This window comes from Euleptes europaea, chromosome 11, assembly GCF_029931775.1.
Source record: "Euleptes europaea isolate rEulEur1 chromosome 11, rEulEur1.hap1, whole genome shotgun sequence".
NCBI classification, from domain to species: domain Eukaryota; kingdom Metazoa; phylum Chordata; class Lepidosauria; order Squamata; family Sphaerodactylidae; genus Euleptes; species Euleptes europaea.
The window spans coordinates 79371441-79394089 of record NC_079322.1 but is presented as its reverse complement, the minus strand read 5'-3'; the positions used below and the strand labels follow the sequence as shown (position 1 = coordinate 79394089).

Genomic DNA, 22649 nt, shown 5'->3' with positions numbered 1-22649 from the left:
GGTCTGGGCTGGCTGCGTGGCGTAGTGGTTAAAAGCGGTGGACTCTAATCCGGAGAACCGGGTTCGTTTCCTCGCTCCTGCACGTGAAGCCAGCTGGGTGACCTTGGGCTAGTCACTCTCTCTCAGCCCCACCTGCCTCCCAGGGTGCCTGTTGTGGGGAAGGGAAGGTGATTGTCAGCCGGTTTGAGACTCCTTAAAGGTAGAGAAAAGCGGGTATAAAAACCAACTCTTCTTCTTCTCTGTTACCCTGAGCTCCTCTGGGGAAGGGGGAGCCAGGTACACAATTTGGTGGTGAAGGAAAAGCACACCTGTGTGTCGAGAGTGCAGATGTTACACATGTGAAATGGCGGGAAAAACCAAATCAGCGGGGAAAAGCCATTCGCTCTCCCCCCTTTTCCACCAAAGCCTTCCCCACATTTGGGGGAACGCTGAACAAAACCTCCTACAAAATCGTCTCTCTTTTTGAGTAAGAAAAACCTTGTTTAGAAAGCACTTCACCCTTTCAAAATGTACAGCTTGAAAAAGTCAAAGGACTTTCTCAGTCTTTCCACAGGAAAAATTGGGAAATTTGGGGGAGCACTAAAAAAAAGCAACTCAGGTTATCCTTTAAGGCCCATACCACACTTACAATAATGTTTTAAAAATATAAATAACATGCTTAATGATAATATATTAAATAGTTCAGTGTTAACAGTATTATAAATAGCCTAATATCCAAACATGCTGGCAATCCTTCCTCTTGTGACATTATGAGATTTTCTAGCCAAATAATACACTTTCTTTTGTTTACTACAGAATTTGTTTTCTACCTTCAACTTTCTTTCTTTCTTTTTTCTTTTTGCTAACTCTTGGTTGCCAGAAATTAAAGATATATGTGCTATGGAAGTATAGGGTACAGCAGAATTGGGTATACTTGAAATTTTTCTTACAGAAAATGAAGATATGTATACTTTAAAATTCCATACATATGCCAAATAGTACAATTTTATATGCTACGTTATAAAGTACACATTTTACGTTGTTAAATCAGTAAAAGAAGTTTAGGTTTGGTAGGGAAGTAAGTACTGTATATATTTCAATCCCCCCCCAAATTTCTGTTTTTCTTCCCCCCTATAAAATTTCCCACATTTCTTACAAATTTCCAGAAGTTTTACATCTCTTGTATAGTGTACATATGCATGAGCACTATAGAAATTGAACTATTTTCATTAGTGGTGTGGTCAATCTGGGGGTATAGCAGTCTCCTCCAGCCTTTGGATTAAAGCAGGCCCCCCCTTTAACTCTGTATGGTTTGAAGCCCTTCCAGATATCTGGATTTCCTCTAAGACTGCTGAACTTTGGGTGTACGACCGTACCCCTAGAGAAGGCAGGAGATTCCACAGCAATTTCAAATTTTCCAAAATAACTGGTATCGCCACTCACCTTTTGAATGGGAAATTTGAAAATGGAATTTTGAACTTGGAATTGTACCCTTAACAGTTCAAAGCTTGATTGATTTAAATTGTATTTTGAATTTGGCGAAAACCAAATGTAAAATCGCATAAGCTGTTAGCTGTCAAATATGGAAATAAAATGTCACTGAGGCCTTTTATGCACGGCTGCTTCCCTTGCGGTCACCCCTCCGACAACTTCGGGTCTTTGTTTTGATTATGCCTGCCGTTTCCGACCATCAAAGGTCGCCTCGTTCTCCCCCTGCGTTTCAGCGCGTTTTGCCCGCGTTTTCAAATTTGAGATAAAACAGGTATCTGATATAAAACGGATATAAAATATTCAGGGAAGTTCAAGTGAATATTTGAAATTAAACTTTGTAGCGAAACATAAATGCATTTCCGTTTCAACCAACTGATGATGCACCTTGCAGATCAGAACATTCACCCATGTATTGTGACCATCGTGCCCGGGCACCCTCTTCTCTGCTCCACCGTGCCCCCTCTGCTTTGGCCGGGCAACATTCTTCTTGTTGCTCCGCAGCGCATTTCCCCCTGTGGTCTGGGCATGGGGCTCCCCTTGGCCAGCGTGGTCCCCTTGGAGCTGGATCCTTCTGACCCTGCAAGGCTTTCAGCCCCAGACTGACCCGTCCAAGTGTGATCTCTTGCAGGTGATGGGGAGAGCCGCACATCCCGGAGGGTCTGGTCCCAAGGAGCTGCTGGGCATCTTGGTGTGGATCTCTCTCTGGGAGACGCTGGCACTGGCCAGTGGGTAAGGATGCCCTCTCTATTCTTCATTCTGCCCTGACTTCCCAGCCACTGAGCACCGCTTGGGGCTCACAGATCACCCCTCCTTTCTTCACTGCAGCTTTGAGTACGTCACATAGCAACAATTCAGCTGGGGCCCTCAGCCCACATTACAGTTTTCTCATGTCCTCTCCAGCTCCTGGTGATCAGAGGTGCACTGAAATTTCAGAGCTCAAAACTTGTTCTCCCTGTCCCAAAATGCTAGAACTCAAGGGCATCCAATGAAGCTGATGGGCAGTAGATTCAGGATGGACCAAAGGAAATACTTCTTTACATAGCAAGTGATTAAAATGTGGAATTCTCTGCCAGAGGGTGTACTGATGGCCAAGGCATAGACAGCTTTAAAAGGGAATTAGACATTCATTGAGGAGAGGCTGAACAGTGGCTACTAGCCATGGTGGCTAAAGGGAACCTCCACATTCAGAGGCAGTCAACCTCTCTCCCCTTTTGCTGGATCTCCAGAGGAACTGGTTGGGGCACCCTGTGAGATGGGATGCTGGACTAGATGGACCCTCCCTGGTCTGATCCAGCAGGGCTCTTCTGAGGTTCTTAGTAGGGGAAGAAAGGCCTCTGCCTCTGTGCCCCTGTTGCTGGACCTCCAGAGGAATTGGTTGGCCACTGTGTGAGACAGGATACCTGACTGGATGGATGGACCCTCACAGGTCTGATCCAGCAGGGCTCTTCTTATGTTCTTATGTTTTCCACTCCATTCTCAGGTGCACTGAAGCCAATTTAGATCAGGACCAAAGTGTATGGGGAAAGAAGGCATACACTTTGACCCCCAGAGTATTTTATTGACCTGAAACAGCCCCAGCGGGGCTATTTGCCAGCACATGTGGTTTCCCCAATATGGCAAAATAGTAACCTCCCATAGGGGCTGTTTCAGGTCTGGAAATAGTATAGGGGGAAAGGCAGAGCAAGGCTTAAGCCCCTCTTCCCACAGCCCCAGTCTGCATCAGCCCCTGTGAACTGAGTTCTGAGCATGGCCCTCCAAACACACATCTGATCAATGGGACCCAATGAAGACACATGGGAAACATAATGTGTCATTAGGTCCTATGAAGTCCTATTATCTCCAGGATCAGAGGAGCATGCCAAAAATATTAGGTGTTGTGAAACACAGGCAGGATGATGGTGCTGCAGTCTCCTTGCTTGATGGGCTTCCTAGAGGCACCTGGCTGGCTACTGTGTGAACAGACTGCTGGACTTGATGGGCCCTGGTCTGATCCAGCAACGGCTACTAGTCAAAATGAATACTAGTCATGATGCATACCTATTCTCTCCAAGATTAGAGAAGCATGCCTATTACATTAGGTGCTGTGGAAGACAGGCAGGATAAATGCTGCTGCAGCCGTCTTGCTTGTGGGCATCCTAGAGGCCCCTGGTTGGCCACTGTGTGAACAGACTGCTGGACTTGATGGGCCTTGGTCTGATCCACCAGGGCCTTTCTTAAGTTCATATCAAGTATTTCAAACATGAGGAGCAAATTTATTTACATAAATCTGTGATGTGTTTCCAAATCACAGAAATGCACTCAGAGGCAACCAACTCAGCTGCTGCTGGCAAGCGAGGGTGGATTGCCCTCGCTTGCCCTGCTTCCCAGGGTCACCTGGTTGTTGGCTGCTGAAGGCCAAGTGGACCTTGGTCTGATCCATTCTTACCTGGTTCTGGGTTGCTGGTTCACAGTAGCCGGGGGAAACAGGTCCCAAGGGCGGGGGCAGACAGTCAGGCAATAGCCTACTATGCCATGTCCTCAAGTGGTCCCCTCTTGCCGGCTGCAGGCGGTGGTGCGAGAGGACAGTCCAGGTGATGGAGGAGGAAGTGGTCAGCCCCCGGCGTGAGGAGGTGGTGCCCTGCTCCGATGTCTACCAGTACAACATGGCGGGCTGGCAGCTGGACCGAGGCAGGATGCACCAAGCCTATGGGAGGGAGGAGGGTCTAGCCCACGACCATCCGCAGGTGGGATCCAGCAGCACCGCCCTGTGCTACATCTACAAGTGAGTGCATTTGCAGTGGGGGGTGGGAGCAGGTGCTGGGGGGGGGGGTCTACCAAAGAGTGGGAGAACAGAGAGGGCTGGGGTGGCCAGTGGTAAAGGCTGCAAGAACCCGCTGGAATGGGCAGAGGGGGAGATTTATGCCCTTGGAGGAAGTTTCCTGAGGAGCAGCCAGCCACGTTGCTTTGCTGCAGCAAAATAGCCCAAATCTCGTGGGATGTCAAAGGCTAAAAGATGTTTTGTGGCACAGACTTTCATGGGCTTCAGCCCGTTTGTACCTGGTATACACCAAAAAGACATGATCATGCACCGTGAGCAATGCTTTCTTTTCCTCAGAGAGAGGGCAAAGATCTTCCTGCCTCCTCCATGGCTTCTGTCTTAGAGTGGCCAGCCTCCAAGTGGCACCTGAGATCTCCTTAGGGTTGCCAGGTCCCTCTTTGCCACCGGCTGGAGGTTTTTTGGGCAGAGCCTAAGGAGGGTGAGGTTTGGGGAAAGGAGGGACTTCAGTGCCATAGAGACCAATGGCCAAAGCGGCCATTTTCTCCAGGTGAACTGATCGCTTTTGGCTGGAGATCAGTTGTAAGAGCAGGAGATCTCCAGCTAGTACCTGGAGGTTGGCAGCCCTCGATCTCCTGCTATTACAGTTGATCTCCATACAACCAAGATCAGTTTCCCTGGAGAAAATGGCTGCTTTGGAGGGTGGACTCTATGGCATTATACCATGCTGAGGTCCTTCCTAGCCCCTTCCCAGGCTCCACCCCCAAATCTCCAGGTATTTCCTAATCCAAAGATGGCATCCCTCCTCTCACTGCACCTCTTCCCTGCTGCAGGCCCGAGGACACAAGACCCCTGGTGTGGAACCGCACCGTGCGTGCTTGCTGCGAGGGATGGAGCGGACCCCACTGCTCAGAGGGTAAAGGTGGGGGGGGGGGAGCTGGAGCTGCGGGGGGGGGGCAGTCAGAGACTGGGCCGTGGAGCCGCTGCTTGCAGGTCCCGTGTGCTGAATGTGGAGCTACATGTCCAGGGGAAGCCTCCAGCCGTGATGTCCCTCTCCGTGGCCAAACCAGACCACCCTCCATGGCCCTCCCTAGGACAAGTTTGATAACAATGCTTGATTGACGTTGTAGCTCTCTGTTTGCTGTGCTCGTAGTTCAAGTGCTTTTGAGGTATTTAGGCAGAACAGGAAATGTATTTCAACTCATCTGGTGTGGGCGTCAAATAGCTCCCAAAGGAAGCTGTAGAAGGGGAAAAGAACGTCGAGAGTTTCAATAAGTAGGATAACTGCTACAAAGGGGTGGGGGGAAGGCGATCCTTCATTCAACACTGGTAGGACAGGAATAGAACAGCAGCAAAAACCCGAGGGAGAAAATATTTTTAAAATGAAGAGCAGTTAATACTGTCAATTTTATCCTATTCATCAATTTCAGGTTTCCTTTCAATACCACGGTGGCAAAGATTAGCTCAATTTGACATCATTATGTGTTAATTAAATACAAAATTGCCCCTGGTTGGCAGATGGCTGTGTTGGGGTACCTGCAGAATACCCACACTACTGTGGGGAGATTTGATACAGATTTGTAGGGTGAATCTTAGCCTACCTGATGGGTCTGAAACATCTAACATGAGGGTGTTTTGCTAGTCTCTGATTTTTCTTTTGGCCCTGCCTTTCGCCTCTCTCCCCACCACCTTCCAGGAATGGGGCTGATGGGTCGTTGCTTTTCCACCTGGCAGTGCCAGGACGTGCCAGGGATGCAGAACTTCTCACTGACCAGCATAGATGAGTGCTGCAGCCGCCCAGGGGGGCACAGCTGGAAGAACTCCTCCTCCTCCGGTCTCTGCTTCAGCTGCTCCTTTGTGCCCAAGAAAGGTGGATGGGGGGACGGGATCATGTCTTTCTTTCATGGAAACCAAAGCCAACAACATGGTATAGCCAAGGCGTGAGAGAGGGGACTAGGGTTGCCAACCTCCAGGTGGGGCCTGGAGTTCTCCCAGAATTACAACTGATCTCCAGACTACAGAGATCATTTCCCCTGGAGAGAATGGCAGCATCAGAGGACAATCTCTGTGGTATATAGGGATGCCAGCTCTGGGTTAGGAAATACCTGGAGATTTTAGGGTTGGAGACTGAGGAGGGAGGGACGGGACTTCAATGGGGTATAATGCCATAGAGTCCGCCCCTCCAAAGTGGCCATTTCCCCCAGATTAACTGATCTGTGTTGCCTGGAGATCAGTTATAATAGCAGGAGATTCTCCAGCTACCAGCGAGAGGTTGGCAACCCTAATGATATACCATAGATTCTAGATGAAACCCCTCCCCCTTCGCAGGCCCCTGTCCCCAAATTTCCCAGGCCAGAGTTGGCAGCCTTAGTGGGGACAATCCCAGGACCCTTCTTGGGCCCAGGAAGCCAAAGGCAGGATTGGGCTCCTTTAAACCACTACACCTCACTGGCTCACTGTACCCTTACTAACTGGCAGCCCTCTTTCTCTTCAGGTGACCTGCCTTCGCCCTTCCTTCTCAGGCCCTCAGCCCCCTCGGTGCGGCTGGTCCATTTGGGGCATGTCCGGCGCCCCTTCGCCACCTGCCTGACCTGGGCTGGGGTCCACTATCGGAGCTTTGACGGCAAACACTTCCGCTTCCACGGGAACTGCACGTACACCTTTGCTGCCGCATCCGACGGCACCTGGGCCATCCAAATCTCCTCCGGCAGGGGGGGCTGCTTGCCCGGCCTCTGCCACAAGGTAAGAACTGGTGTGGGGGGGAGGGGGTTCAGAGTTTACACTGAGTAGTGTAAAGTGTTTGCCACGCGCAGTAGGTTTGTGTGGTTCCCTTGTAGCTGCTGCGGCTGCCAGTACGGCACAGCAGCGATGGGGTTTCCGCAGGGCGGGTTTTCCCACGTTTTCCCTGCCCCAGGCAGCCCAGTTCTTCACTCGGGGAATAGGACACTCGCTAGACAGCTCTCGGTCCATCTTGGTGGCATCATCAGCTTCTCTCTCTGGGCTCCCGCGGGAGGGGGGCACCGCAGGAGTGTATGAAGCGCTGAGGAACAGGGGGAGGTTATACTTGTCATCCCCCCCTTTTTTTCCCTGGCAGTCCCTCCACATGCTGTTTGGACTCGATTCAGTAGAGGTGCAAGGCAGGAATGTCTCTGTGAATGGTGCTCCGGTGCCAGAAGGGGAGCCACGGATGCAAAAAGGTGAGGGGCTGCCTGTGGGGAAAGGCCTTTGCCTCACTGTTTCCCCCTGAGACTTCAATGCTGTAGAGTCCAATTGCCAAAGCAGCCATTTCCTCCAGGTGAACTGATCTCTGTCGGCTGGAGATCAGTTGTAGTAGCTGGAGATCTCCTCCAGTACCTGGAGGTTGGCAACCCTACCCCACCTGGAGGTTGGCATCCCTACCTCTGGACAGCTGGGGGGGGATGACTCCTAAAACACACAGAAGCGTTAGAGTATGCAGATGTGTTTTTGTGGGGGAGCACACCAGGCCAAGTTGAACTTAATTTGTAATGTTCCTTGGCAAATCTCTGCAGTGGACTTGGCTTTTGCGTAAAATATGTATATCCTAATGTGTATCTTTTTCAACATTCCCAGTTAGGAATTTTGAATTGGACTTAGCTTGAAGGGGGATGGGGAAGCGTGTCAGGTGTTTGATTTAGAGAGCTGACTAGGGGGGAATGGGCGCAGGGCAAGGGAGCACGAGTCACCTGCTTCCGCTGAGCGCCAGAGTCTGTGGAGGGGAGGCCTGGAATCGCCGTCTGGTCTTCAGTTCCGGCCCCTGCCCCTGCTTCTGCTTCTGCAGGGGTCAGCATCTGGTGGCTGGGAGACTTCCTCTTTGTGGAGAGCGGCCTGGGAGTTCGGGTCAAGTTTGACGGGCGCGACACAGCCTACGTTACCGTAGGGGCAGAGCTGAGAGGCGCCACACGAGGGCTGTGCGGGCTCTACAACGACGACCCTGCAGGTAGCCACTGTGGAGTCCCTCCCAACCTATTCCTCATTCAGCAGAGAGGGAGGGGGTGTCATGGCTCCCTTGAGGGGAATGCCCTCCACAGGCGTCCTCATACCGCACTGTCAGGGAATACCCACGTATCACACACTGCCCCATTCGTCCGCACTGGACACAGGAACCCCGAGCTGTCCAGTTTTCTGTCCAGTTTCTGTCCAGTAAGCAAAGGGACTAGCAGCCTGCATTGCCCTGACTAGCTCGAAGCTAAACAGGGTCAGTCACGGTTAGTATTTGGATGGGAGACCACCAAGGAAGTCTAGGGCTGCTGTGCAGAAGCAGGCAATGGCCAAACTTCCTCACCTCTCTTGTCTTGAAAACCCCATGGGGGTCGCCATAAGTCAGCTGTGACTTGACAGCACCAAATTATTACAAGCAAAGGGGCTGAAGGTTAGGAAAGCCAGCCGGTTCCCCTGGGAGGTCTGGTCAAACTGTGTGTGATGCCAGAACATCAAAGCAATGAGCCAAGATCAGCCCCCACTGGGGGGCCTCTGACCCTCCAGTAGCAACACCCTTCCTGGTCCTTTGCTGCCCCCTACCCTAACCCTACCCTCCCTCCCTTGGATGCCTGTGTACTTCCGCTGGACCAGGGAAAGGTAGAAAAGTCTCTCAGTCCTGTCTCTTGGGGCCCACCAGTGCTCTCCCTGCCTTATGCAGGCTGTGAGCCAGGTGGGATATTTTTGCCCCATCTCCCCCATATCTTGCCATGAGCACTGTACTCAGCCTCATCCTTCCTCTTACGTGACCTGCCTTGTCCCAAGTTCCAGTCCCAAAGATGGAGGAGAAGCAGACAGGATGTCCAGTGCCGTCAAGTGGCTTATGGCAACCCTATAAATTAATTACCTCCAAAACGTCCCCTTGTTAACGGCATTGCTCAGGTCTTGCAAACTGAGGGCCGTGGCTTCCCTAGAATCATAGAATAATAGAATTGGAAGGGACCACCAGGGTCATCAAGTCCAACCCCCTGCACAATGCAGGGAATTCACAACTACCTCTCCCCTCCACACCAATAGTGACCAGAAGATGGCCAAGATGCCCTCCCTCTCATCATCTGCCTAAGGTCACAGAATCAGCATTGCTGACAGATGACCATCTAGCCTCCTCTTAAAAACTTCCAGGGGAGCTCACCATCTCCTGAGGAAGCCTGTTCCACTGAGGAACCCCTCTAACTGTTAGAAAATTCTTCCTCGTGTCTAGATGGAAACTCTTTTGATTTAATTTCAACCTGTTGGTTCTGGTCCGACCTTCTGGGGCAACAGAAAACAACTCTGCACCATCCTCTATATGACAGCCCCTGATGGAGTCTAAGAAATGCTCTCTTTATGCTCACAGATGACTTCCTACGCGTGGGAGGGGACACGGCTACATTGACAGCTAGTTTTGGCAATTCGTGGCGCGTCTCGGATGCTGCATCGGTAGGTTGCAGAGAGGGTTTGGGGTGGGGAGTCCCTGCCACTTCAAACATGTTTCTACCTGTTGCAGGGCACTTGGAGCACAAGCAGAGGAAAGCACCTGTTCTGCTGCTGCAATGGGGAAAGGGAAGTCCAGCTGGGCGGGAGGCACCTGGGAAGGGTTTCTGGAGCCCATGGCCAACCAGCCGGCCCTCCAGTATGAGCAACTCAAGCCACAAAAAGGGGCAGCAGCAGTTTTGGGGTTGGGCAGTGTGTAGAGACATTCACAGACCCCTGGCAACATTTCTGTGACCCAGAGGCAGCCAAAGTCCCTCTCACCTTGACCACTGCTGCCTCCTTATACTCCGGGGGTAGCACAGCTTGGCTGGAGGGTGTGGCGTTTCCCCCAGAATGGTGGCAAGTTCCAGAGGTCCTGGCTTAGCTCTTCCGCAGCTGTGCTCTTTCCTTGGGAAGCTTCATGGATCCACAGGGGCACCTTTGCATGAGTCACTCACATTCCTTCCCTAGGAAGCCTGGAAAGCAATTCCTGCATTTGGGCAGAAGAACAAGCTCTTATTTAGAGAGGATCTGTTAGAACCAGGTTTGAATTCCCCTCTGCCATGGAAGCTTGCTAGAGTGGACTTTGGCCCAGGGGTATACTCTTAGCCTATCCTACCCCACAGCATTGTTGTGAGGATACCATGGAGGAGAGGGGAACGACGTAAGCTGCCTTAGGTCCCTGGTGGGGAAAAGGGAGGGAGGGAGGGAAAGAATTTATCATACTCTAGGAATACTCGAGTAGGGGCCAAGCTTGGTTTTTGCCAGCAGAGCCGGAGTTGCCTCTGGTGGCCCATTATGGTCTATGCCAGTCCCAGTTGTTAGTTCTGTTGCCTGTTGGGTGGGCAGGAATGGGACAGGACAGAAATGCTGCAACTCTTCCGGGTTTTTCTCTTCTGCCTCCCTTTAGAGTTCCTGCATGGATGCTGCAGAGGAAACCCACCACTGTGATCTGGGGGGAGGCCGTGCTGCTCAGCAGGAGGCGGCGTCTGTGTGCCAGAAACTGATGTCCCACCCTTTCAGCCAATGCCACTCAGAGGTGAGGAGCCCACCGGGCCTCTGCCCTCCCTGGCTGTAAGCCTGCATCGTCTTCCCCGCTTGCCAGAGCAGAATCGGTGCTCTTGGGCTTTACTGACTCCCCTTCTCGTTGCCAGGTGGACCCCAGTGGATTCCATGACACCTGCACGTACTTGCAGTGCAGTGGAGCCGGGACGGATGCCCTCTGTGAGACCTTTGCCAGCTATGCCCGCGAGTGTGCCCAGCAGCGCATTTTTCTCAACTGGAGGCAGCCTGGATTCTGCGGTAGGGGGATATAGCGCAGGGCACATTGGACGTGCATGCACCATGTTGTGCCTGAGACCTTCCCTGTCAGTCGCCATGGCAAAGAGGGGCTTTTCCCAAGGGTTGCCATGGTAGTGATGGGCACACAGCAGAGTACTTCACCAGGGCAAACGATCCTGCCCTGTAGCTGCTCCGCTCTGTAAAACTGGTCATGTTAAGAGTCAGTGTGGCCTAGTAGGTAGAACGTTGGACTGGGATCATGGGAGACCTGAATCGATTCCCCACTTCCACCATGGAAGCGTGCTGGGTGACCTTGGGCCAGTAACCACACTTTCATCTCAGCCTACCTCATGAAGTTATTGCAAGAAAATGGAGGAGGGGAGAACAATGTTCTAAAGTCGCTTCGAGTCCCAACTAGGGAGAAAAGCGGGATGTAAAGAAATAAATGTAAATTCGTCATGGGCACCGAAACAGTGACCTGCTCCCCCCAGTTCCTCTGACCCCCTCCAACAATTCTACAGGTGCATCCAACACCCGACTTCTGAGGGGCTAGGTGACCCCCGCCCACAGGGTCTGTTTGCCGGTTTCTCATGGTAGCAGCGGCCCATTCGTCTGCAGGCGGGTGTGGCTTTGTGGGCTGAGCCCCAAGGCCCCCCCCTCTCTCGAGCAGCCATCCCTCTCCCGGCACCCCCCAGCTCTCATGCTCACTGCTGCCTCTCCCTCCTTCCCTCCTCACAGAGAAGTCCTGCGGCCAAGGGAAAGTCTACTCGGACTGTGTCTCCTCGTGCCCCGCCAGCTGTGCAGCCGTGGGCCCTGCCGAGGAAGGGGGCTGCCGGGACGAGTGCGTGAGCGGCTGCGAATGCCCACCGGGCCTCTACCTGGAGGAGGGGGCCTGTGTCCCGGAGAGCCGGTGCCCCTGCTTCCACTGGCGTCAGAAGTATGCCCCAGGGGAGGCTCTGCGGCAGCGCTGCAATGAGTGGTGAGGCTCTGTGCCTGCCCTGTGGGCAGAAGCCCGGGGTGGGGGTGGGGGGGACACTCCTTGAGCCCCTGAAGGAACACAGTCAGCCTGATCCTGAAAAGCAAGGGGACTTTTGGTTGCCAACCTCCAGGTGGTGGCTGGAGATCTGTTATTACAACTGATCTCCAGCTGATAGAGATCAGTTCACCTGGAGAAAATGGCTGCTTTGGCCATTGGGCTCTATGGCATTGAAGTCCCTTCCCCTCCCCAAACCCCACCCTCCCCAGGCTCTGCCCCAAAACCCTCCTGCCGGTGGCGAAGAGGAACCTGGCAACCCTAGGGGGGCGGATATTGGGATGAGCAGCCAGAGGGGTCCAGTTGCCCCTTTGGCTGAACCAAAGCTCCGCTGCCTGTGAGTCTCCCCTCAATCGTTTGGCTGAGTTGCTGTGATGTCACAGCATGCCCATAAACATTCTACTGTCAGGAATGAAATGCTGACAAACACAACAGGCATGATTGTAAAAGTGAAAGGTCACTGTAGCTGAAGGGTGTGTGTGTGTTTGTGTAAATCTCACACAGGTTTTAAGGTAACGGAAGCTGTGTTCTCTTGGCCTGAAAGTCAAGGACACGGAGGGGAGGGTGGGCAGCTGTGTGGGAAGACCACTGAGAAGCAATGTGGTTGAAGGAAGGGGAGCAGAGAGGTTGTCCCTTCCCAGACCAGGGGGTGGCTGGCACCCCCATGGTCATCTGGCCTGCCGTTATTCTCTTATTCTCTCCCCACAGCACATGCCAAGGGGGCCACTGGATTTGCTCCCAAGACCAGTGTGCCAGGGAATGCGCCATACTTGGTGATGCTCACTACCTGACCTTCGATCGCAAGCGCTACTCCTTTCATGGCACCTGCCACTACTTCCTGGTGCAGGTGAGGTACCCGGGGGGGAACTCTGCCTGGGGTGGGTGGGACTCTGCCTGGGTTAGATATCTATCTCTGCAGACCTCCTCCATGCAAGTGAGAATATTGAGCTAGGATCGTGTCGGAAAGAGGGAGGGAGGCTTTCCACAGTGAGGCCGAAAAGGTCCCCCTTTGTTCACGGTCGTCCGCCCTCACCTGGCCCAAGGCATGCTGGGAGGGGCTGTTCCTCCATCTTGCTTCCAGCCTTGATACCAAGCTTAATGCATTTTGTGGGGTCGGCGGCTGGAAGATTGGGACAGCGTCTGGCCTTCCCTTGATGCTGACCGACCCAACACTAGTGGGGAGAGTCAGAAGGAAACCGTCTCTCTGATGCTGCTGGGGCTGTTTCTCCCCACCCACCTGCAGGATTTTGTGGATGGGAAACTTCAGGTTTCAGCAGAGAGTGAAGCATGTGGGAGCCAAGGAGCTGTGAGCTGCCTCCAAGCCGCGACCGTCACTGTCCACAAGGTGTCTGTTCGGCTGTCCCTCACAGGTGAGGAAGAGGGGGAGGGCGCAGGTGCCCTTTTGGGAAGGAACAGCCTGCTGGGGAGACAGTGGGAGGCGGGGTGGGGTGGGGGGAATGAGTGTGGCCTTGGTAGAAGTCACATGAACACATGAAGCTGCTTTCTGCTGAATCAGACCCATAGTCCGTCAAAGTCAGTATTGTCTACTCAGACCGCCAGCGGCTCTCCAGGGTCTCGGTCAGAGGTCTTTCACATCACCTACCTGCCTAGTCCCTTTAACTGGAGATGCCAGGGATTGAACCTGGGACCTTTTGCATGCCGAGCAGATGCTCTGCCTCTGAGCCACAGCCCCTCCCCAGTCCTTCATTTGGAGGAGGGCTGGAATGGTGCCCCCCCTCCCCACAGCTTGGCCACAAGAAGAGCCATGGCTGCCTGGAACGAAGAAGGCTGGCTCCACACTGTGTAGGGTTGCCAACTCTGGGTTGGGGAAATCCTGGATATTTGGGGGTGGAGTCTGGAGAGGGTGGGGTTTGGGGAGGGACCTCAGCAGGGTATAATGCCATACAGTCCGTCCTGATAAGTTGCCCTTTCTTCTGGGGAACCTGATCTCTGTAGTCTGGAGATCAGTTGTAATTCCAGGAGATCTCCAGTCCCCACCTGGAGGTTGGCAACCCTATCATACAACATCCATGAGCACATGGTGCAAGATGGCCCTGCATGAAGTGGGGGGTTGTGGTGCCAGCCCAGAGATTTGGGGTTAGGGAAAGATGGTGCCTCCTTCAGCAAACGGAAGGCAGCGATGCCCACTTTCAGCTCTAGAGCATCTACCAGGCATCAGTGCGTCTCCCAGAGCTCCCTTCCCTCTGCTGGCAATGCCATCCTGCCACCAGCCCAAGATGCCAGGCATCAGTCTCTCTTTCTCCCCTCTCTCCCTGACCCCTTTTTCCAGGGGAGGTGTTGGTGAACGGCGAGGAAGTCGCCCTCCCTTATGCCAGCGCTGATCTGACTGTGCATCGTGCCTCCTCGTCCTTCCTGCTTCTCCAGACCTTTGGTGCCCACCTGCTGTGGGGCACAGACTTCCCTGCGGTTTACATTACCCTCCAGCCCCAGTTTGCCAACAAGGTGAGCCTGGCCCAGCCTGGCCCCTGCTGCTCCGGGGCAAGACAGCCGGCTCTGGGGCTGCGGTTTACAGGGGCAGAGGAGCCCAGTGGGGCAAGCAGATCTCACCTCTCTTTGGTGGGGGGGGGATGGGGCTGGGCAGCAATTGGATCTGCTGGAAGGGCTGCTTTACAAACCCCACCCCCAGCTTTGGGGTTTATTTGTTTTTTACAAATTTCCCACCTCCTTGCCTCTGACTATATTGTGATGTTGAAGGTTATTCCTGCTTAGGGTTGCCAACTCAAGGTTGGAAAATTCCTCGAGATTTTGGGGGTGGAGCCTGGGGAGGGAGGGGTTTGGAGAGGGGAGGAACCTCAGCAGCGTACGATGCCACAGAGCCCCACCCTCCCAAGCAGCCATTTTCTCCAGGGGAAACTGATCTCAATACAATACAATACAATACCTTTATTGGCATCTTGAAGTAATAAAAACCAGCGAAGATAGGTTAAAATCATTCTTATGATTCATTAGCAATGATAACTTATCGATTAAAATTACAGTTTATATAATACTTGAGCTCTCTTGAACCGGATGGTCTTTGGGGATTCTCTCAGAGAGGGTTGTAGCTAAAAAGGAGGCTACTAGAGCAGTGAGGTTACTAACCTGATCTGCTAAAAGGAAGCAAGTCATGTCCCTTTTTGATCTTCTACACCGAGGATCTGGCAGATGGCTGAGCATTATATGGTGAGGTAACTGATGTCTGTAGCCTGGAGATCAGTTGTGATTCTAGGAGCTCTCCAGGTCCCACCTGGAGATTGGCAGCCCTGTATCATTCAGAGTGAACACTTTACAGAGGTTGCTTCCATGTGAAGCTCTCCCTCGACGCACGCACACACACACACACACACACACACACACACACACACAGAAAAACTGCAGCAGGTTTTTGGGGGGTTTCTGCAGGACATGGTCACTTGGTTGCCCACCTTCCAGGATTTATCCGGCTTTGGTGGTGATGGGGTCTCCTTTGCATTTACAGCGGCCGTGAAAGTGAGCTGCAAAATGGTCCCCAGCCCTGCTTCTTCACTACCCTGGAATTCCACAGCTACCCCCCACTCCCTAATTGCCCCCCACCCTTGTCTTGTCCGCCAGCTGTAGCCCACAATCCCCTGGGGCCTTGCTCGTGTTCCTTGCAGCTCCTTTGGCCCTTATGGCTTGGGGTCAAGATTAGATGGCAGGCAGCAGGCCAAAGTGGTGTTTTTGGTCTACGAGGGTGCATGAACGGGTTGAGCAAGAAAGGCTGCCTCCACACCTGGCAAGGTTTCCCAATGGGATTGGATCATCTGCTCGGGAAAATCCATTTGGGGAATTAATCCTACAGCCTCAGCCATGAGTGGATGCTGCCCAAATGTTTCCACATCCACACAAACACCTCCCCCGGATGATCCAGGACTGTGGGGGCTTTTCCAGCCCCTGTGGCTCTGTCACCACTTGGAAAGGGCCTGGCGCGTGCCCCCGCTTGACCCCACCCCCCAATCTCTGTGCCTTCCTCTCTCCAGGTCCGAGGGCTTTGTGGCACCTTCAACTGGAACCAGCAAGACGAGTTCACCACGCCCGAGGGGGACGTGGAGTCCAGCGTGGCCGCCTTTGCCAACAAGTTCCGCGTCTCCCACGACTGCCCCTCCCTGCAGGCTTTCACCTTTGACCCCTGCAGTACTTACGCTCAACGCAGGCAGTTCGCAGAGGCTGCCTGCGAAATCCTCCACAGCCCCTCCTTCCAGGTAGGAGAGGGGGCACGGCAGTCCAGTGAGGACCTAGGGACAGAGGCAGGGCCTTCTCTGAGGCAGACTTCAGGCCCCGTGTCCCTCCAGGGCAGCCTCTCCCCCACCCCCAGCATCCTGCCAGGGCCACCATATCCAGCCTCATCCTTCCTCTTACGTCCACCCACCTGGCCTCAAGAAGAAAAGAGGCTGCTCTTCAGATGAGGAACCCACAGCAGCTTCCAGGGCTTACAGGACTGTTGTTTTGGAGCAAGTATTTGGTGGCTGTGTTTTTAAAAACATTGCAGAAAGGATAGGTTTTTCTCTTTCTTAGGAATAAGGCCGGTATGAATACTTCCCCTGGGGGGGGGGGGAGACCCCACCCTCGCTGAGTCAGTTCTCTTGGAAGGGCTGCAGGATGCTTTTTTCTCCTGGCCTTTTGGGGTTTTTTGGCCAGGCCAAAGAACTTTTCTCTGAGGCAGTCCGTTGAAGCATCTTTCTGAGCTGATTTTGTTTGTCCTGAGCTGAGACCGTCTACGGGCAAAGGGTTTGCTTTCCCGCTGAACCCTGGCCATGGCAAAGGTACCGTTTGCCACACTGTGGACAAATTGCCCAAATGCTTGAGTGTCATTTCTAAACTGAGCCTTGTTGGTCTGCAGTCGAAAAGTTTGATTCGAGCCCAGTAGCACCTAAGAGACCCAACGAGACTTTTGGGCTGTGAGCTTTTGAGAGCCAAAGTCAGATAAAAGCTCATACCCTGAAAAGCCCGTTGGTCTCCAAGGTCTCTGCAGCCAGGCCCCCAGGTATGGGTGAAGGCTTTTATCTCCCTGTGCATGCGGGCAAATCTCTCCCGCCTCACCCCCCACAGCCCTGCCATGACCTGGTGGAGAGAGCGCCCTTCTTCCAGCTCTGCCTCTATGATGTGTGTGGCTGCTCAGCTGATAAGGATTGCCTCTGCCACGCCGTGGCTGCCTACGCCAGAGAGTGTGCCCAAGAGGGAGCCCCCATCTCCTGGAGGAATCAGAGCTTCTGCTGTGAGTTTCTGGAAAGTGAGGCAAGGGGGAGGGGGCTGCCCGTGGCGCATGCGTGCTGGTGAAGCCATCGTATGGCCATGGGAGACGTGAGGCCACAGAACAATGGGGGGGAGGGGGAGGGCCAAACTGATCACATATTTGTTCTGAGGAGTTGCCTTCCTGAGTGTATCTTCACAACAAAGCTGAGGTGAAAGGGACTGATCCACAGACACCCAGTATGCTTTATGATCGGGTTGGTCTGTGTCCAGCACTAACCCAGGGGTCCCCAGCCTTTTAGAGCTTGTGGACGCCTTTGGACCTCTGGCACAGCAGGGTGGGCGCGGCCACAAAACGGCTGCCACAGCTGACCTTCGGGCACCCAGTGAAGATCCTTGGGGCCTGCTGCAGGAAAAGCAACATTTAAAAGAAATCTGCACAGCCAATTGGAAGACTTGCTGGGCAAACGTCCACCTGATCCCTCCCACTTTATAAAAATACTTGGAAGGTACCAGGAAAGGTGTCTGCGGGCACCATGGCGCCCACAGGCACCATGTTGGGGATGCCTTCTCTAACCACTGCGCACTACTGGGCTCTCAGTTGGAGTGCCGGAGGGACTGAGGACAGGTGGGAGTGGACCAAGGAAAAGTAGGGAGAGGTGGGGGACAGAAGCCCCACTAGCTCAGGTGGACCCCTTCTCCACAGAACTGAGGGTTGCACACCTTCCCTTATCCCAGTACCCTTTCCGTCTCCACCCTTTCTCCCCTCCCCCAGACTAAGAGACATCGAGAGTGGGCATGGATGCACAGCCAACTTGGAATGACATCCTCCCTAAGATGGAGTAGGTTGGGTGCCATCGGGATGGGATTGTTCGTTCAATTGTGATTTTAGATTGTTTTAATTTGTATTATACTTATATTCTGTATATCGTATTTGTATTATATGATGTTAGCTGCCCTGAGCCTGGCTTACCGGGGGAGGGCGAGATACAAATAAAATTTATTCATATTACTCCTCTGTCCCCACAGCGGTGCAGTGCTCAGGGGGCCAGGTCTACCAAGAATGTGCTACCCCTTGCAGACTGACGTGTGCTGATCTGCGCATGGAAGCACTTGGTGCTTGCCAAGATCTTGGTGGGGTCTGTGTGTCTGGATGCAACTGCCCAGCAGGTCTGGTACTGGATGACGATGGTCAGTGCGTCCAGCCAGAGATGTGTGCCTGCATGGATGGGGAAGAGGCGCTTCCAGCTGGCAGCAAGATCTGGAAAAGCTGCAACACCTGGTATGCCCTTTCCCTGCAATCAGAGCTCATGATACGTTCAGAACCACCTACTCCCATGTGAATCTACCTGACCACTGCTGTCATCTTCAGGGGCCCTTTGGGGCTAGACCCAAGAAAGGGCCTTCTGAGTTGTGGCACCAAAATTATGGAACTTCCTCCCCAGAGAGATCCCTCTGTCCCCCTCTCTCCTTATCTTCCACCAGCAGGCAGAGACTTATCTGTTTCAACCGGCATTCCCTCTCTGACCCTCCTTCATGTGTATCTGTTTTAATTGTGAATGTGTTTGGTTTAATGGCTGCTTTAAAGTTGTTTTTATACTGTGTATTTTAAAAGCTTGCTTTGAATGTTTTTGATGGTTAGCTGCCTTGGGGACCCTAAGCTGGGTGAGAAAGCAGCACAAAAAGGGTTTAAAGAAATAAATAATGTTATGAACCAGCTACTATTTACTATTGGTAAAGATATCAGCCTTTGTTAAACAAAAAAAGTAAGAATCTGGTCATTATGGGTCTGCAGATAGGCACGAAATCTCAGGAGCTGGTCAGATGCCGAACTTCGGTTCCCTCTGACCAAAGGCTTCATTTCACGGTGGAGCCCCTTTGCACCCCTTCCCCATCACTATTGGAACAAAACTGAGCATTCAGAATAACCAAATATATGGAGGAGCAGCTCCTTCCCTCCATAAAATGCCCACTGCGGGCTTCTGCCGCCTCAGTTTGCTTTGGGGCCATCCAGGGCAAGGAAAGGGGGTTAAACCTCAATGTCCTTTCTGTTTCACTATTTGAAAATGGTCTTCCTACCTTGGTGTAAGCATTTATTTTATTTTTATTTATTACAGTTATACACCGCCCTCCCCGGCCTGCTGGGTTTAGGGTGGCTTCTAACAACAATACGCAGATTTAAGTACATTGGTTAAAACATATCATTAGAACTATAAACTCAATTTAAAACATAGAGAGTGCCCTAAATTTGAAAGGCAAATATATTTTTAAAGACTCATCTTTTTATTTTTGTAATGCTGATAACAAAGCAGGAAGCCTACTTTTGAATCGAGCTGTCAAGCGCAGGTTGAAAGGTTAAGACCTCTCGCTTTCTTGCACAATCTGCTAAGCAAATTGAGGCTGCGTGCATTTTATGAACAAAATGAAACATGTGACCATCACCTCATCTGAACCCTGAATCTGGAGAAGCAGAAACTAAGTATTGGGTCTCTTTGGCCAGCTCTCTCTTCAGCAAGGGGGAGCCTTTTATGTGTGGCTCGTAAGAGGAAGGCTCCACTGGGGGCCAATCCGAGAAATCCCTCGGAGGAGCACAGATAAGAAGCAGGTTGTGTTGCTTCCTGGGTGGTCTTCTGTGGCTTGGGTATCAGAGGAGATGCCTGGTCATGGGTGGCATCACCATCCCTCCTGCTGTGAATATTTTCTTTCAAGGACACCAAAGAATTCCCTTCCGTGTCTCATCCCACTGGGAGAAATGCCTGTGCTTCCCTCTACCACTATGCCGTGGAGTGGTAGGAGATGTTTGATGAAATCACCCTGTGACCTGTCTGTGGCTGTCCTACAGGATAGGTTGATTTCATTGAATATCTCTGCCACGTGATTCCGGCTCCCATGCTATCGTCTCTGGAACGCTTGTAAATTTGTCATGTGCCTGGAAGTGGCCTGCGGAGGAAACGGACAAGGAGGCTGGAACGTGGCCTTCAGAGGCCGTGGCTTGGGGGCAGAGCACCTGCTTTGCGTGCAGAAGGCTCCCGGCTCAGACCAGTTGAAGAATCTTGGGTAGCAGGGGGTGCAAAAGACCCTGGGGATCTGCAGCCAATCAGAGGAGACAAGACTGAGCTAGAAGGGCCACTGAGAGGGTGGCCAGCTCCGGGTTGGGAAATACCTGGAGGTTTTGTGGGCGGAGCCTGAGGAGGGCGGGGTTTGGAGAGGGGAGGGACTTCAGTGCCACAGAGTCCAATTGCCAAAGCGGCCATTTTCTCCAGGGGAACTGATCTCTGTTGCCAGGAGATCAGTTGTAATAGAAGGAGATCTCCAGCCACCACCTGGAGACTGGCAACCCTAGTTAGTGATAGGACTCCAACTCAGGTGTGGTCAGAGAAGGCCACAGAGCCCCTGGGCTCCAAGCGCAACCGGTCCAAGTGCTGGTATTCAGGGGTTTGCTGGATATGTTTCTGAGGCCTGACCCAGCAATGGGGTACCACCCAAGATATCAAGCTCTGGGTTTCGCTTCACTTCTGTTTGATTTGAACGAGCCCGAGTGGTTCTTTGGCCCCGCCACCCTGGCAATGTTTTGAGGTAGCAGAACAAGGAAGACACTGAAACGTGGCCAGCACTCACAGCTGCCAGAGGCAAAGACAAGGGACTGGTATCACCTCTGGGGGCCATGCCCACTACCAACCAGGTCCAAGGTGAGCCCCTGCCCAGGAAGGAACAGGGAGAACCTTGCTTGGGGCAACTAAACACCTCGGCAAATCCTGGGTGAAGCCAACTCTGTGATCATTATTTGAGTTGATCATTGGGGGAAGGATCGCCATCATTGTCAGGGGCACCTGTCCATACCAGGGATGGGTAGGCCTGAGTACCACCTAGGTCTGAAGAGCCTCTAAGAGAGAAGAAGATTTGAGAGGTAGCCATGTTGGTCTTCAGTTGAACAGCTCCAGTTGAATAGCTCTCGAGTCCAGGGGCACCTTAGAGACCAAAAAGAGTTTCAAGGTATGAGCTTTCAAGAGTCAAAGTACCTGACGGAGGGAGCCGTGACTCTCAAAAGCCCATATCCTGAAACTTTTTGGTCTCTAAGGTGCTCCTGGATTCAAATCTAGGAGAAAAGAAGTGGCTTATTGCCAAAGCTGTTCCCACCCGCCCATGCTCACCCCCATTTCCCTGCCCAACCTGTATTTCAGCACTTGTGTGAACGGGGCCTGGAACTGCACTGGCGACAGCTGCCCTCAAGCCGTGGTCTGCCCTGGGGAGCTGGTCTATGCCTTTGGCTCCTGCCTGCACACCTGCGAGACCCCCGAGGGGGACCTTAGCTGCACCGGTCTCTCAGATGGCTGCGTCTGCCCCCCTGGCACCGTCTTCTTGGTGAGTTCCTCCCTGGATCTGCCCACCTCAGATGCCCTCTGACAGGGGAAATGTTTGATGTGCATGCCCGCCTGCCCCAGGGAGGGGAAAGAAATTGTCGCGGTTCGGGCCGTTAAGTGCCTACACTCTTAGAATGTACCATTTACTGAGAAATGGAGTTATCTTATTCAGTGAGACACCACTAGACCGGAATCAACGGTTCCTAGAAACTTGTTATTGCTTCTAGGACATCTCTTGAACACGCCAATAAATTTATAATAATGGACAAGAGTAGAAGTATATATAAAAAACACATTTATTTACATTATACAATATATGCTTTTTGGTTGCAAAGCCTTAAAATATCATATAAGGATAGACATCATTAGTCTTAAACATGTTTATGTAGCAAGTAATCATTCACATTCTCTATGCCTCCATAAAGGAGTATCTTAGTCAGAATATACTCATAAAGTATCCTTAGTGCAATGCACCTTCATTCAGAATATAAGGTTACAGAAATCCTGTCAAAATATGGTTAATTCTTTGGAGAAAGATTTGGTTAGAAGTATCCTAACTTAAATCATTCAAAACATCATAACATTTCTGTACAGAAGACACACTATACCTTGCTGTGTCATCTGTGTATGTGCATTGTGCATATCTCACAGAGTACAGAGAGTCTCCTTTCCCTTCTCTGGTCTCTTGCTCTGATGAGGTTCAGAAGTCCCTCTGTTAAGTAGAGGACGTTCTGACACAATCCCAGAGGTCTAGCTATTATCCCTGTATTCAGGATGCTTCTTAGCATTGCTAAGCCAAATAGGCTTAGTTTGTAAGAATCCATAAATCTGATGGACTCTCAGTGTTCCAATACATGGAAAGATCACTGCACTTAGATTCCTATTCAAAGAATAGGAATTCTAAGGGTCTCTATCCTCTTCTAGGAATAGAGCAGTCTCACAAGAAGACTGTAAGTAAGATATGTTGAAATATCCAGATCTTGATATTTCAAGATATCTGAGAACTTCTGTCCACGCAAGGATCAGAGTTTCAATGTTTTACATCTCAAGCCTTTTGAGATGGAGGTGCTATGCCAGACAGCTGCAGTCTGCC

The 22649-nt window shown here is 52.1% G+C and overlaps 1 protein-coding gene across 1 annotated transcript in view; it reads left to right on the top strand.

Annotated features, from left to right (window-relative positions):
* The first annotated feature begins 2101 nt into the window (after positions 1 to 2101).
* The window catches only part of LOC130484666 (SCO-spondin-like), a 115026-nt gene continuing 94478 nt past the window's right edge, over positions 2102 to 22649 (top strand). The window contains exons 1-18 of the mRNA XM_056857746.1: positions 2102 to 2199; positions 4016 to 4231; positions 5059 to 5141; positions 5922 to 6095; positions 6720 to 6967; positions 7320 to 7422; positions 8025 to 8183; positions 9558 to 9640; positions 10584 to 10712; positions 10828 to 10975; positions 11693 to 11933; positions 12696 to 12834; positions 13231 to 13357; positions 14278 to 14450; positions 15986 to 16207; positions 17055 to 17220; positions 18225 to 18477; positions 21377 to 21557. Coding sequence (XP_056713724.1) covers positions 2102 to 2199; positions 4016 to 4231; positions 5059 to 5141; positions 5922 to 6095; positions 6720 to 6967; positions 7320 to 7422; positions 8025 to 8183; positions 9558 to 9640; positions 10584 to 10712; positions 10828 to 10975; positions 11693 to 11933; positions 12696 to 12834; positions 13231 to 13357; positions 14278 to 14450; positions 15986 to 16207; positions 17055 to 17220; positions 18225 to 18477; positions 21377 to 21557 — 2943 coding nt within the window. The remainder of the gene's footprint in view (positions 2200 to 4015; positions 4232 to 5058; positions 5142 to 5921; positions 6096 to 6719; positions 6968 to 7319; positions 7423 to 8024; positions 8184 to 9557; positions 9641 to 10583; positions 10713 to 10827; positions 10976 to 11692; positions 11934 to 12695; positions 12835 to 13230; positions 13358 to 14277; positions 14451 to 15985; positions 16208 to 17054; positions 17221 to 18224; positions 18478 to 21376; positions 21558 to 22649) is intronic.